The sequence below is a fragment of the Pinus tabuliformis genome, chromosome X, assembly GCF_031772625.1.
Source record: "Pinus tabuliformis cultivar Carrire ecotype Pingquan chromosome X, CPIR1, whole genome shotgun sequence".
Lineage (NCBI taxonomy): Eukaryota > Viridiplantae > Streptophyta > Pinopsida > Pinales > Pinaceae > Pinus > Pinus tabuliformis.
Genome location: NC_142308.1, coordinates 71,312,162 through 71,327,704, shown reverse-complemented (window position 1 = coordinate 71,327,704; position 15,543 = coordinate 71,312,162). Strand labels below are relative to the sequence as shown.

Sequence of the window (15,543 nt, the reverse complement as noted above, 5' to 3'; positions counted from 1 at the left end):
TTTCAGCACTGCTTACCACCCTCAAATGGATGGGAAGACTGAGTGAGTAAATTAGGTAGTGGAGGACATGTTGCGAACTTATGTAATGCAGCAGCCAACCAAATGGGAGGATTACATATATTTGGTAGAATTTTCTTATAACAACGGCTATCATGCATCGCTACAAATGAGCATGTTTAAAGTTTTGTATGGATGCAAGTGCAGAACACCTTCGAGTTGGGGAGTGCCAGAGAATAAATTGATATTAGGTCCAAACATGTTAAAAGAAATGGAGGAGATGATAAAAAAGGTACGTTCCAATTTAAAGGCCGCACAAGACTGACAAAAGAACTTTGTTGATCGATGGAGGAGTTTCTAGGAATTTAAAATTGGAGATCATGTTTATGTGTAGGTACGAACCAAGAAGATTACATTACAATGGAGAAAATGTGCTAAATTGGCACCCTGATTTTGTGGTCCTTTCTAGATACTAGCTCAAATTGGACCAGTGGCTTACCAGCTTGCCTTGCCTAGCCACATACATGTGCATAATGTTTTCCGTGTTTCTATTTAAAAAAAATATGTTTATGATCCTCACCATATAATCAATTGGGAAGATATGCAGGTCAAAGCGGAAGGCGAGTTCTTGGTCGAACCTTTGGTTACACTCCATTGGAGAGAAGTAATGCTGCAGAAACGAGTTATCACCCAGGTTAAAGTGCAATGACATCACTTTGGGCTGGAGGAGGCCACTTGGGAAGATGAGAAAGTTATGAGGGAGACTTGTCCTGATCTATTTGTAGCAAAAAAACATCGAGATGATGTTTAATCTTGGGGGGGGATGTGATGTCCCCAGAAATTGTATATTTTTATTTACTGTAGTAAAACAAAACTGGATATTATTATTATTTAAAATTTATACATTTAAGATTTTAATTAAGTTATGCATGAAACAAATGTTTGAGTGATAACAAATCTTGTAACTCTCACATGTCAAGTAGTTAGGATAGGTAGTTACCTATCCCTAACTACTTCCCTGATTATGAATTCTCCAGGAAGAGATCAAGAGGGTATTGGTACCTGAGATGAACTAAGGAGAAGGAAAAATGAAAAAGGGGATGTTTCCATGTTGATATGTTAGACAGTTCAGGAGCTAAGTCTGGTTGATACCAGACAACTGCATTTTCTTATACTGATAAGTCTTACAAAAAAGCATCTCTCATGTGAGTAACAGCTTAGGGGGAGTCTTTGGCCTGAAAGCAAGTCTCAAGGTTGGGAGGAACTTGTCAACTTATAGTTGATTTTGGTCCAAGAGGACAACAATGGAAATCTACGGAACGATACAAGTATATATAATTCTGAAACATAAAATATGTTGTTAAAGAACTGAACTCTGATTTTTTGTTGAAAGTAGTGGATGGGTGGTTACTGTAAAAGTTCAATCTAGAACTCTGGAAAACATAAAATATATAGTTAAACTAGAACTTTGATTTTCTATTGAAAAAAATAGAAGAGTTATTACCATAGAAAATCTCATGTCAAACTCTATATTTCATTTGTTTAAATGTTCAACAATAGATATGTAATCTATTTGACAAAAGAACACCGAGGAAAAGAAATCTGTAAGAAGATTTGGATGATTAATTATGTATAAATCTTACAACATGAAAGATAGACAAGTAAGGAACCCCTGTAAAAAGAATACTACTAGGAAACCTTCTCACTAGGTAAGATAATTTTAGAAGAGAAACGGTATGAAAGCAAGTAATACAGCTAGGAGAAATACCATTGTCGGGTTCACAAACCTCTATTCCCTTTAACTATGAAATTACAGGGAAAATACCACAGATCAGTTTCTGTGGTAAATCTATCCTAAAGTCACCTTGATAAAGAAGAAAACTCGAAATAAAATTACTTTCTATGATAAGGTAAAATAACGAGAACAATTCTACAAATACCATGCGGGAAGTTATCACAAACAAAACTAGAAATATCTTAAAGAGGTATATATGAAACTATTACGATATATATTACAACATTATAATTAAACAAAAACACTTAGAGTAAATTCGTGATGAGGTTCGGATAAACCCCAAAACCCCAGCAGCAAAACCATTATGAATACAAATTTAATTATGAAACAGAAGTAAACTCGCGCCAATAAACCAAACATTAAGAAATTGGCTGACCAAATTAAATGGCTTGGTCATATTTGAATAGGCGAGTCAATCATAATAGAACCCAAAACGAATTTATGTAGAAAAACAGACCATGCTAGGAAATTCGAAAAATATCAAATCGTTCCTTTATAAATGATAATTAAACTTACAAGTTTCGAAAACCCGGAGTATCAAAACCCTCCGACCATGAAATACAAGTACTTATATTACATCATGAAATGTCAATATTTAAATTACATTATCAATTTTCAAAGAAGTCCAGGACCCTATTCGAGTATTAAAACCTTGAACTGTAAATCAACATAATGATGACAATATAGGAGCGGAGCCAAGGAATAACAATAGATAGTGCCATAGTCAAGTAAACTTCACTTTGGAACTCAAAATGTATAGGCACTATTGACAAGAGCTTTAAACAATTCTGTAATCGGCGAGATATGCTATTTAACCCATAAAAACAATGAAATCTACAACCAAGATGTCTTTCACATTAGTCGGAGGTTGGTAGCAACTCGGTGGCTTAGAACCTGCGGTCCAGCACAACAAGGAAGGGATTTGACCTAGAGAGGCCATCTGTCGCTCTTGCAAAACCTTGATGGATGCAACAAACATAGAAGGATACTGTTATAAAAGTAGAAGCTAGTAAAATACTACAACACCAAAAGTAATGCTATAATAAAAGAATGACACAATTCGTGTGACGAAAAGCCGCGTGTGAAACCCTCCATGAGGTAGCTCGAGTGTTGTTGAAGGATTAAACACCCAACCCATAACCACGGAGGTAAAGCATATGTACAAGGAAGGTAAAGGCACCACTGAGCCAAGGAAGAGGCGAACCAGAAAGGAACCACAGATTCCAGGACCAGAGCCAAAGCAGAGTAACTTTGCCAAATCGAGAAGGGAATGTCAAGACTGCCAAAAGGTGCCTGGAAAAAAGATTAAGGAAATCAACAATAATCATTCGATGGGAAAAATCGTGAAAGACCGTTGATGGGGCACCCTTACCATGCAATGTTGAATAACGAGCAAGAATTCTGAATTATCGGGAGGCATAATCCTGCCATTCCTTGGGTTTAGGGATCCAATGTATTAAAATTAAGATTGTGAATAATGACCCGTATGATATGTGTAGTGCATGCATATGTATGTTAATCACAAAATAAATAAAAACATATAAACCGTATAAAATGAATAATTAATCCATATGTGTAGTACCGAAACTGCAATATTTGTTAATTAAAAGAAATATTTATAATGCGTTTTGTGTTATTATAAATTTTCTTAGTATATGGAATAATTTAAAGTAATAAATTTATATATGTATTAAATATTTAAAGTAATAAATTCATATATGTGAGCATACTTAATTTTTTAAGTAAATTGAGCGAAGATGAATCTTTGTGGTGATAGTGGTGATAGATCATGTAGTGAATATTTTTTAAGTGAATATTTGTAGTATTTTCTTGAGCATACATCATGTATGGAATATCTATAGTAATAAATTCATATATGTGAACTTATTTTTCGGTGTAGTAAATTAAGCAAAGATGAATATTGGTGGTGAATTCTGTTTAAGGTGATAATTGTATTGTTTGTAATTTTTAATTATAATTTAAAGTTATGTTTTACCATTTATTTACTTTTAATTTTTCAATTGTAATTTAAGGTTATACTTTACAATTTACTTATTGTGATAGTTATATTGTTTTTTAAATAATTATAATTATATCGTTATATATATATATATATATTTTAAGGTTATATTTTACAATTTACTTATTGAATATTTAAAATAATAAATTCATGTAAGTTCAACTTGAGTGAAGATGATTATATTGTTTTTTAAATAATTATAATTATATCGTTATATATATATATATATATATTTTAAGGTTATATTTTACAATTTACTTATTGAATATTTAAAATAATAAATTCATGTAAGTTCAACTTGAGTGAAGATGAATATTGGTGGTGATTTTATTTTTACAGTGATAATTGTATTGTTTTTCAACTATTCATAATGAGATGGTTACATTAATTTTCTGGTTTATTTTATACATATATATAACCTTGAATATGATAAAGACATTGCAGTTAGAGAAGAAAAATAAATGGAATATCAAAAAGAATTAGAGTCAGTTTTCAAGTCCTATATGTTGAACAATAGATGCTAGATTATAAAGAATGAGAAAAATAGAATGAAAGTTAAAGAGTTAAAAAAAAAACAAATAATAATTTTAGAAAATACATTATTAACTACCATAACTATATTAATAAATATGATTTTTAATATATAATAATACAATTAAAAAACTCAATATATTTAATATATTAATTTTATTTAATCTAATTTTTTTTATAAACCTAACCTAATAAAATATAATATTCTTAAAATCCTTCCCCTTCCGAATATCTTCCTATAATGTCTCATCCACTAAACATTCTTGATCTGCCCGCTACGTTATGGGCCGAGGAGTATAACTAGCATTTGCACCTTATGTTGCAAAGGAAACGCCGTAAGGCATAGAGTGGGAAAGAATAGCGACATGTGAATGGACATTGTTGAAAACAAGGGTGGATGATAATGAGTTACAATTGCAATAGTTAGTTATGTGTACTATGAAAATGGATATTTTGCTATGGTCAATCTAACACATTCATTAATTAGATGACAACGAAAGAGTTTCGAGCCCAAGATGAACCAACACGAATCTTTTCTACAACACTGAAATTGCCTAAATTATTCCTCAATCAGTGGAAATAACCATTTCCCTTCTCTAATACCTAAAATACATTGTAGGAGACTGATTCTTCAAGTAATTTAATATAACTAACAATTGCCCCGAAAGATGCAAAGAGAAGCCGATAAAAATGTTAAATTGAAAGAATAGCATTTTGGTTCAAAATAATAAATATTATAATAATTCAATCATTCAAACTAAACCTAGTCAATAAATTGTCTAAAATAAAATAAATCCTTAATCAAAATTATACAAATTATTATTCTTCGTTTCTCTCAATTTTTTATATAATAAAATCCAATCAATCATTCAAAATTGAGCACATCAGGCAGGCCAGTCCGCTTTGCCTACAATAAAACTCATTGGGTTTCCAAATCCATAGGTTGAGATTGAGCCCCCGCTTTGCCCACAATAGAACTCTCTGGGCTTTCAGACCCATAGGTTGAGATAGACCCATAGGTTGAGATTGATCCACAACCTGTTGCTACTGGTTTTGCTAGTAATTCAAAGGTCTTCTGAATAACATGATGTGTGGCTCAGGACGATGAATGGCATAGTGCACCCATCCACGAGACTGCTGAACTCCAATGCTTGCCATTCGTTCTGGACCAAAAAGAATATCAATTTGGTTAAAATTATTAATATGTTTATAATAATAAAAATAAAAAATAAAACAAACAAACAGATTATCGCATTAAAAATGGCATTTGAAAACAAATTAGGCGTTGATTACCACATTGGGAAGTTGGCAAAACAGATGCATTTGCATTAAAAATAGCATTTGAGAAAAAAATGCGGTGCTTACCTCATTGAGAAGTGAGTTCTTGGGAAGCAATTTGGCAGTGTCCGGAGGGAGAACCACATGTTAGGAGATGACACATAATGCCCAATCATCAAAATAATCCATTTGGGTGAAATAAAACCCTAATTACATATATTCAACTCACCACCTAGACAACCAGCAATCAAGCATACCCACACTCAAAGATAAAACTATAAATATCTCAAAGAAACTTTGATATGCATCTGATTGTAACTGACCAAAAGCAGTGGTCAGGCATTTATTTAATATATGTCCAAACTTCCAAGAAATGATTTGCAATGTAAGACCAACATGGACACATCGTCTCCTTCTCTGCATTTATTTAAATACCTAGCATTCTAACTTTAAAGGGACCTACATAAATTCATGGAAAACCTTCAATCTAGACATCAATAGGTTGTCTTGGGTGGAGGGCCATGATGACAAAGAATTTTGAATACATCTTATAAGGAGATTTTGAAGTTAACAGATATGATTGCGGGATTGGAACAATCATCGATCCTTCAGTTTAGCAAAAGCAAATTTCTTAATAAATTCCAGATATCATGGGCGACGATTCCTTCAATTTTATTAAGATATTTGACATTACATCCTTTTATATACTCACTATGAGGTTCTTATTTTCACTTGACAGAAATCAAGCAGGTCTAAAACCAAAGGCTTGTCCAACAAAGAATGAAAAGCTCAAAATTGGATGCAGGGTTTGCCCCTGGCTTAAGGCCTATTCCACGACTAAGAATACATGTTAATTCATGACAGGCATCACTAACATGGTTTGAATACTTGAAATCTTGTGTTGCTTTTATCGCTTAAGTGTTTGGAGTAAGCTTGTTCTCTGTCGCATTAAAAATGGCATTTGAAAAGAAATTAGGTGCTGATTACACCTTGGGAAGTTGGCAAAACAAATGCATTTGCATTAAAAATGGCATTTGAAAACAAATTAGGTGCTGATTACCACATTGGGAAGTTGGTAGAACAGATGCATTTGCATTGAAAATAGCATTTGAGAACAAAAATGTGGTGCTTACTTCATTGAGAAGTCGGTTGTTGGGAAGCAATATGGCAGTTTCTGAAGGGAGAACCACATGTCTGGAGATGACACACAATGCCCAATCATCAAAATAATCCATTAGGGTGAAATAAAACCCTAATTATAGATATTCAACTCACCACCTAGATAGCCAGCAATCAAGCATACCCACACTCAAAGATAAAACTATAAATATCTCAAAGAAACTTTGATATGCATTATCTCAAAGAAACTTTGATATGCATCTGATTGTAACTGACCAAAAGCAGTTATCAGGAATTTATTTAATATATGTCCAAACTTCCAAGAAATTATTTGCAACGTAAGAACAACGTGGACACATCGTCTCCTTCTCTGCATTTATTTAATTACTTGGCATTTTAACTTTAAAGGGACCTACATAAATTCATAGAAAACCTTCAATCTAGACATCATTAGGTTGTCTTGGGTGGAGGGCCATGATGACAAAGAATTTCAAATACATCTTATAAGGAGATTTTGAAGTTAACAGATGTGATTGCAAGATTGGAACAGTCGTCGATCCTTTAGCTCGGCAAAAGCAAATTTCTTAATAAATTCCAGATATCATGGGCAACGATTCCTTCAATTTTATTAAGATATTTGACATTAAACAAAAAAAATAGCGCAGGCTCTGAGTTACAGACCTATATTCATAAGTATCATCAGTGTATTTATCTGAGTACTGAATTTGAGGCATCCTGGTCGAGCGAACTAAAGGCTGGAATGATTTGAACACAAAGAAAGGAAATAAAGGCCAATGATTCAAATCCATCTAAAAATTGCAATTAAACGATAAAATATTTTTACCCAGATAACGGGGACTAGCATTTAAGACAAAATAACGATAAACCCATAAGTAATCCCCGTAGAGCCTGATTAAATATATAAAATCAACAATCAAACTTTGTTTAATAACCGTTTCAAAACACAGCTCCAACTAACTAACCACACCACGAAAATCTCCGCAATTTTTTGACAAATTGCAAAGTTTTGATTACATCTCATAAAACCCATTTATTTAGCGCAGAGTACTGTGATTAGAGGAAGCCATTTCCCACGCGATTAATTTGCTGACCCTGACAGTGGTAGTGCCGTTATTGAAGGCGTAAAGATGGGCGTCTTTGCCTATTGCCAATGTGGCATAAGCTCTAGCAGTTATGCACGCCTTTCCCCTTCTCCAAAGCTCTCCACGATTGAATGATCAACCTGCATTTTCATTTCATCGCCGTTGCAACAACAAATTAAAAAAAAAAAAAGTTAGTATGTAGTGGGAAAATATTAAAACCTATATTTAGTTTTTCGTGCTCTCACAAAGATACCGCACTAGCAGTTTAGAAATGAATAAAAATTGCTAAAATCTTTACACTTCACAGGCAAAACTTTAAAAAAATTATTGTCCAACAGCTTACCAGGACTCGCAATGAAAGGCTCTTCTCCTTGAAAGAACCCACATGATTCACGAAAGTTCCATATGTTGTCTTATCAATGGCGCTCAACAAAGACGATCTGCGAGCATTCACACAATTTGAAAAACATTGACGTACTGTCTTTTGTCTGGGATTGATTGATTCAGATGAATAAGTTTTCCCAATATTTATGGAGTTTTACCTGCTCTGGTCACTGCACATTAATAACTTCAGTTCTGTTCGATAGCGAACGATCTGAAAAAGCACAGCAGTGCGTTCATTCAAGTCCTTGGAAGCTAAAACAAGCAACCCAAATGGCCCAACAACAGTCCTCGCAGCTGACCCCATCCGGCTGCACAGCTGTTGAGCTGTCGAATTTACTCCCACCTCGTCTTCAAACTCCGCCATTTCGACCCTTGGGAGATCAAAGGAGACTTCCACATCGACCTAATAGCAAATCCAATTTCACCAAGTAAAATTAAGAAAACGAAAACAAAGATTACAAAAAGGGGAAAATTCCTAAAAAAAAATCTTAAAATCTCTGAGTCATGAAAGGGATCTTTGCTTCAGCCAAGATCATAGAGGGCCTGTTCGATTTTCCGCACGAGAACTACCAACTTTTACAAGAAAAAGAAATATCAGAGAAATTACTTAGCCTAAATTAGAGAAAGGAGGCATGAATCCTTATCCCCTGAGATTGTTAGGGGCAACAATTCCGAGTCAAGAAGTATTGAAGTAAAGGAATTTAATGTATCTGACGAGCACCTGCGCAGCGTTAATGCCTGCAATTTCTACAACGGATCCACTGCTGAGATCTATATTCTGTTTCAATGTTTTCTTTCGACGAAGAGCTTCTACTTCGGAAACTGGCCACTGTAAAAGCGGCATTCTTGTGGCGCTGTCAAGCCAGATGGTTCTTGGAATCGCCTTTACAAGAAAACCGCATATGTTAAAAAGAAAAAAAAAACATAAAACATATAAATACAGCAACGCAGAATCAGATTCTTAGCTTGAGAGTGATTTCAATGAATTAAAAACGTTTCTAAATATTTGTTTCCTAATGTTACACACTAAAATAAAAAAGGATTGGGTATGTACACTGGATTAAATTAATCAGTCAAATACGAGTCAGGAATTTTTGTCTGATCCCTTCTTTTCCGAATAAGAATTTCTCGTCTTGTTTAATAATCAAAAGAAGAGAATATTGCTAACCAAGTTAAGAGTCTTCACTCACAAAACAAAGGAAATCTAATGACTAGAAATGATAAAGTTTCACTAAGAAAGTCTCCTTATCTTAAAAACAAGAATGTCTTATCAGTCTCCCTCAACCTTTAATTTAATTACAGACTTTACCTGAACACCGGCCCAACCCTTGCTGATATCATCGGACACGCTATCCAATTCGTTGATCCATCCCCACAGAATTCGCCTCTGCTTATTTTGATCAAAAAATGTCTTGGAAGCATAGAATTTGCCATAGTCATATCTTAACCCATTTTCGTTATCACCACTGCTATTATCTGGCACGTATCGATCCATGTCCCGCAAGTAGGTTCCCACTGTATAATACTCGTACTTGTAATCGTCCAAACTCACCTTCAAAACATGTTTAAGTGAATGCCCAATAGCGGACGTGTCTAATCCTTCGTTCCCAGAAAGAGGAACGCTGCAAAACGAACGCAATTCAGATTCATCACAGAGAAATATATTAAATCTAATAAACGAATGAAAAGCTCACCATTTGGGTCTGTTGGGTATGCAGGCAATCACAAACAAACGAAAAGAAAGTTAGAAGATCTGTTTAAATCCCAAAACAGAAAATCTAAATGTGAAAACTTAAATAGGATGGAATATACAGACCATTCATCCAGTTTCTTTGAGGCTGAAAATGGTATCCTGTACGATACCGTTGTTCAACTCTTGTGCTCTCAGCGTTAACAATATGGTGTATAGCGGATAGGTTAATGCCAACCTGGTGTATAGCGGATAGGTCGAATTCCGCCCTGAGAACTTGAAATGGTTCGGCTTCCCACGATCAACAATCAAACTTTGTTTAATCGTCTAACACCACAAATCAACGGTTAACAATAGGACAGTGGTGCATTGATCTTTGCAGTGTTAATGCTTTTTGCTGGTTGGTTCCATTATCACAAAGCTGCCCCAAAATTGGCTTGGTTCCAGGAAGTAGAATCCATGTTGAACCATCATTTAGTAGGGTTACTAGGACTTGGATCTCTATCTTGGGCAGGACACCAAATACACGTCTCTCTGCCCATTAACCAACTTCTAGACGCTGGAGTGGATCCTAAAGAGATACCACTTCCCCACCCAATAAGTAAACCCAAGAGGGAGAGGAGAGGAGACGAACAACTCTCTTTTGGGGTAGGGGCCCCAAAAGAGAGGTCCGTCAGGGGCTCGACTGGTAAGGAGAGGTACGTTAGTGACTCGACCAACGGGAGAGGAACTTGAAGAACCACCGGGCCGCCATCGCCTTTCACTTGCTCCATTAGCTGCATTGTTTAAGCCCCAAGAAACATAGGCAAGTCATGGTCACCCCGACGGAAGGAAGGCAGGCAGGGAGGGAAGGAGGTTAGAGTGAGTGCCAGAGGGGATTTCCCGATAGCCCGTGACCAGGATGGTGCTCTGAATTACCTGTTTTTTATCGATCCACCGTGTTCAGGAAGTTGTTGCCACAGCGAAGAAGGGGACTATCAATGGGGAATAATCACAGGATAAGTCAAAGTGATTCAGTTTCGATGATCGTGATTCCGTTCCAGATAAGCGTGATTCAGTTCCTGTGGTTCTTATCCAGATTATGATGTTACAGATCGAGCTTAAGATTCGGACCTTCGTGATCGGGATCCAAAGCGAGCCTCCCGGAATCAAGGCCCAGTAGTAGACCCATTACCAGCATCATCAGTAGCTTATCCACTACCAATGGCAAGGGAACTACCACCACCTTCTAGGTAACATACCTACAGAGATCGAGATCAGGATTAGGCATTTTGTACTCGTGATCGTGATATCCAGAACTTCCGCTTATATTTTTGAACTGCTGCATGACTTGATTATTGTCCATAAGAGAGCCGGACGGGCTTCAGACATTCATAGGACTAATCAAAAACAGTATACAGGGTAAGACTACCAATCCATAAAGGGGAGTATCCAGGGCATGAAGCTACCAAAGTACCGAACAATAAATACAATCAATTCTAATTGATTCACATATTTTGTTTCGTCCATGGCTTATTATCAAATTAATTCAATGAAATGTTATTTGAATGTCTATTGAGAATATTTGACATGAATAAAGTATGAGAGAAAGAATGTAAATGGGTCCCAATCCCGAACTACCCAATTTTAGATCTGAGTCTATACTCATATTATAGAATGAATATGTTGATGATCTTTATCCAGCATCCATGGCTGAATGGTTAAAGCGCCCAAGTCATAATTGGCGAACTCGCGGGTTCAATTCCTGCTAGATGCAGGGGAACTGCACATATCTATTATTGATGGAATGGGAAGAAGTATGAAGAATAACACCAAACAATTGAAGCATACCAAGCCTTTCATTCATTGGTCGAGCGAACTAAAGGCTGGAATGATTTGAACACAAAGAAAGGAAATAAAGGCCAATGATTCAAATTCATCTAAAAATTGCAATTAAACGATAAAATATTTTTACCCATCTAAAAATTGCAATTAAACGACAAAATATTTTTACCCCTATAACAGGGACTAGCATTTAAGACAAAATAACGATAAACCCATAAGTAATCCCCGTAGAGCCTGATTAAATATATAAAATCAACAATCAAACTTTGTTTAATAACCATTTCAAAACACAGCTCCAACTAACTAACCACACCACGAAAATCTTCGCAATTTTTTGACAAATTGCAAAGTTTTGATTACATCTCATAAAACCCATTTATTTAGCGCAGAGTACTGTGATTAGAGGAAGCCATTTCCCACGCGATTAATTTGCTGACCCTGACAGTGGTAGTGCCGTTATTGAAGGCGTAAAGATGGGCGTCTTTGCCTATTGCCAATGTGGCATAAGCTCTAGCAGTTATGCACGCCTTTCCCCTTCTCCAAAGCTCTCCACGATTGAATGATCAACCTGCATTTTCACTTCATCGCCGTTGCAACAACAAATTAAAAAAAAAAAAGTTAGTATGTAGTGGGAAAACATTAAAACCTATATTTAGTTTTTCGTGCTCTCACAAAGATACCGCACTAGCAGTTTAGAAATGAATAAAAATTGCTAAAATCTTTACACTTCACAGGCAAAACTTTAAAAAAATTATTGTCCAACAGCTTACCAGGACTCGCAATGAAAGGCTCTTCTCCTTGAAAGAACCCACATGATTCACGAAAGTTCCATATGTTGTCTTATCCATGGCGCTCAACAAAGACGATCTGCGAGCATTCACACAATTTGAAAAACATTGACGTACTGTCTTTTGTCTGGGATTGATTGATTCAGATGAATAAGTTTTCCCAATATTTTTGGAGTTTTACCTGCTCTGGTCACTGCACATTAATAACTTCAGTTCTGTTCGATAGCGAACGATCTGAAAAAACACAGCAGTGCGTTCATTCAAGTCCTTGGAAGCTAAAACAAGCAACCCAAATGGCCCAACAACAGTCCTCGCAGCTGACCCCATCCGGCTGCACAGCTGTTGAGCTGTCGAATTTACTCCCACCTCGTCTTCAAACTCCGCCATTTCGACCCTTGGGAGATCAAAGGAGACTTCCACATCGACCTAATAGCAAATCCAATTTCACCAAGTAAATTTAAGAAAACGAAAACAGAGATTACAAAAAGGGGGAAATTCTTAAAATCTCTGAGTCATGAAAGGGATCTTTGCTTCAGCCAAGATCATAGAGGGCCTGTTCGATTTTCCGCACGAGAACTACCAACTTTTACAAGAAAAAGAAATATCAGAGAAATTACTTAGCCTAAATCAGAGAAAGGAGGCATGAATCCTTATCCCCTGAGATTGTTGGGGGCAACAATTCCGAGTCAAGAAGTATTGAAGTAAAGGAATTTAATGTATCTGACGAGCACCTGCGCAGCGTTAATGCCTGCAATTTCTACAACGGATCCACTGCTGAGATCTATATTCTGTTTCAATGTTTTCTTTCGACTAAGAGCTTCTACTTCGGAAACTGGCCACTGTAAAAGCGGCGTTCTTGTGGCGCTGTCAAGCCAGATGGTTCTTGGAATCGCCTTTACAAGAAAACCGCATACGTTAAAAAGAAAAAAAAAACGTAAAACATATAAATACAGCAACCCAGAATCAGATTCTTAGCTTGAGAGTGATTTCAATGAATTAAAAACGTTTCTAAATATTTGTTTCCTAATATTACACACTAAAATAAAAAAGGATTGGGTATGTACACTGGATTAAATTAATCAGTCAAATACGAGTCAGGAATTTTTGTCTGATCCCTTCTTTTCCGAATAAGAATTTCTCGTCTTGTTTAATAATTAAAAGAAGAGAATATTGCTAACCAAGTTAAGAGTCTTCACTCACAAAACAAAGGAAATCTAATGACTAGAAATGATAAAGTTTCACTAAGAAAGTCTTCTTATCTTAAAAACAAGAATGTCTTATCAGTCTACCTCAACCTTTAATCTAATTACAGACTTTACCTGAACACGGGCCCAACCCTTGCTGATATCATCGGACACGCTATCCGATTCGTTGATCCATCCCCACAGAATTCGCCTCTGCTTATTTTGATAAAAAAATGTCTTGGAAGCATAGAATTTGCCATAGTCATATCTTAACCCATTTTCGTCATCACTACTGCTATTATCTGGCACGTATCGATCCAGGTCCCGCAAGTAGGTTCCCACTGTATAATACTCGTACTTGTAATCGTCCAAACTCACCTTCAAAACATGTTTAAGTGAATGCCCAATAGCGGACGTGTCTAATCGTTCGTTCCCAGAAAGAGGAACGCTGCAAAACGAACGCAATTCAGATTCATCACAGAGAAATATATTAAATCTAATAACCGAATGAAAAGCTCACCATTTGGATCTGTTGGATATGCAGACAATCACAAACAAACGAAAAGAAAGTTAGAAGATCTGTTTAAATCCCAAAACAGAAAATCTAAATGTGAAAACTTAAATAGGATGGAATATACAGACCATTCATCCAGTTTCTTTGAGGCTGAAAATGGTATCCTGTACGATACCGCTGTTCAACTCTTGTGCTCTCAGCGTTAACAATATGGTGTATAGCGGATAGGTTAATGCCAACCTGGTGTATAGCGGATAGGTCGAATTCCGCCCTGAGAACTTGAAATGGTTCGGCTTCCCACGATCTTCGGCTTCCCACGATCAACGATCAAACTTTGTTTACTCGTCTAACACCACAAATCAACGGTTAACAATAGGACACGGTGTCAGCTGGGTCAATTCACTTCAAAAGGAAACGCCTTACGGCGTAATTACGAATTGAACGGATCCGTTGATATTTTATGTTGAGCGGTTTCTTCTCGGTCTGTCTTCCTGCGGAGAAAATCCGGATTGTTTTTCATATGAACATTTCCGTTTGAACGTACTTTCTTTTCGGTGCCATTTATTTGAAGAATATTTCAGAAGTTGTGGTTTCTGCAAATCCTAGAACGTAATGTTGATTTTAGGTATATTTCAGAAATGCTGATTTTAAGAATATTTCAAGAATGGATAGATATGAGGTCAATAGGATACTACTAATCTAAATTTTCTATGAACTTTAGAAAATTAATGAGCGGCAGCTTATTATACTGTGACACATAATAAACGTTCAAATATTCGTTGAGAATTTTGATATACCCAACATTTGATCTGAAGCCTTGACTCTCTCTGGTATTTAACTAGGTGCAAACACCATTTCCTAAGCAAGTACCATGAATTCATTACAACACAACGTACAGTACTCCCTTCAGTACAAACGGCCTGAATATAATAGGAAGCAACGATAACTCACCATAGGATCTTATTACGCCCCTCACAATTGACACCAACTACTACTCAAATCTCAAAAACCAAACGGAAATTCTGCACTTCGACCAGCAGAAATACTAAGAACACCTTCTTTTCGGACAGAGGGACTTCTGTGACGAATACAGTAAACATTCGTCGTCTTCCCGGCACAGGCGGAGAGATTCAGAACACCTTCCTTGCCGACTTAGCCAATTCTATGTCGTACACGGGAAACGTTAATCTCCTTCCTGCACAGGTGCAGAGATTTGAACGATTTGTTGAAAGTCTAATCGAGGTCTTTAACCCACCATGAATTCTTCTATGGTTATGAGTTCTTCGATTGTTACTGATAAGAATAGTGGCACCTCC

General features: G+C 36.2%; 1 protein-coding gene and 1 pseudogene across 1 annotated transcript; both read right to left on the bottom strand.

Moving 5' to 3' along the window:
• Window positions 1–7,697: 7,697 nt before the first annotated feature.
• On the bottom strand, window positions 7,698–12,589 carry LOC149138379 (beta-fructofuranosidase, insoluble isoenzyme 1-like; annotated as a pseudogene).
• On the bottom strand, window positions 12,582–15,327 carry LOC149138378 (beta-fructofuranosidase, insoluble isoenzyme 1-like). Its single transcript, XM_089450350.1, has 6 exons — window positions 15,238–15,327; window positions 14,468–14,573; window positions 14,274–14,292; window positions 13,849–14,161; window positions 13,261–13,422; window positions 12,582–12,955 (listed from the first exon to the last, which is right to left on the bottom strand). The coding sequence occupies exons 1-6, from the start codon at window positions 15,325–15,327 to the stop codon at window positions 12,707–12,709; spliced, it is 939 nt and encodes a 312-aa protein (XP_089306476.1). The 3' UTR covers window positions 12,582–12,706.
• Between the last annotated feature and the right edge of the window lie 216 nt (window positions 15,328–15,543).

Excerpts from the sequence above, each read along its gene's own strand:
- LOC149138378 (XM_089450350.1), bottom strand. The coding sequence starts at position 15,327 with ATGTTTACTGTATTCGTCACAGAAGTCCCTCTGTCCGAAAAGAAGGTG. Across the intron at positions 14,574-15,237 it reads AAGTGCAGAATTTCCGTTTG|ACGAGTAAACAAAGTTTGAT; the intron begins GTTTTTGAGATT and ends TTGTGGTGTTAG. Across the intron at positions 12,956-13,260 it reads CAGGCATTAACGCTGCGCAG|GTCGATGTGGAAGTCTCCTT; the intron begins GTGCTCGTCAGA and ends ATTTGCTATTAG.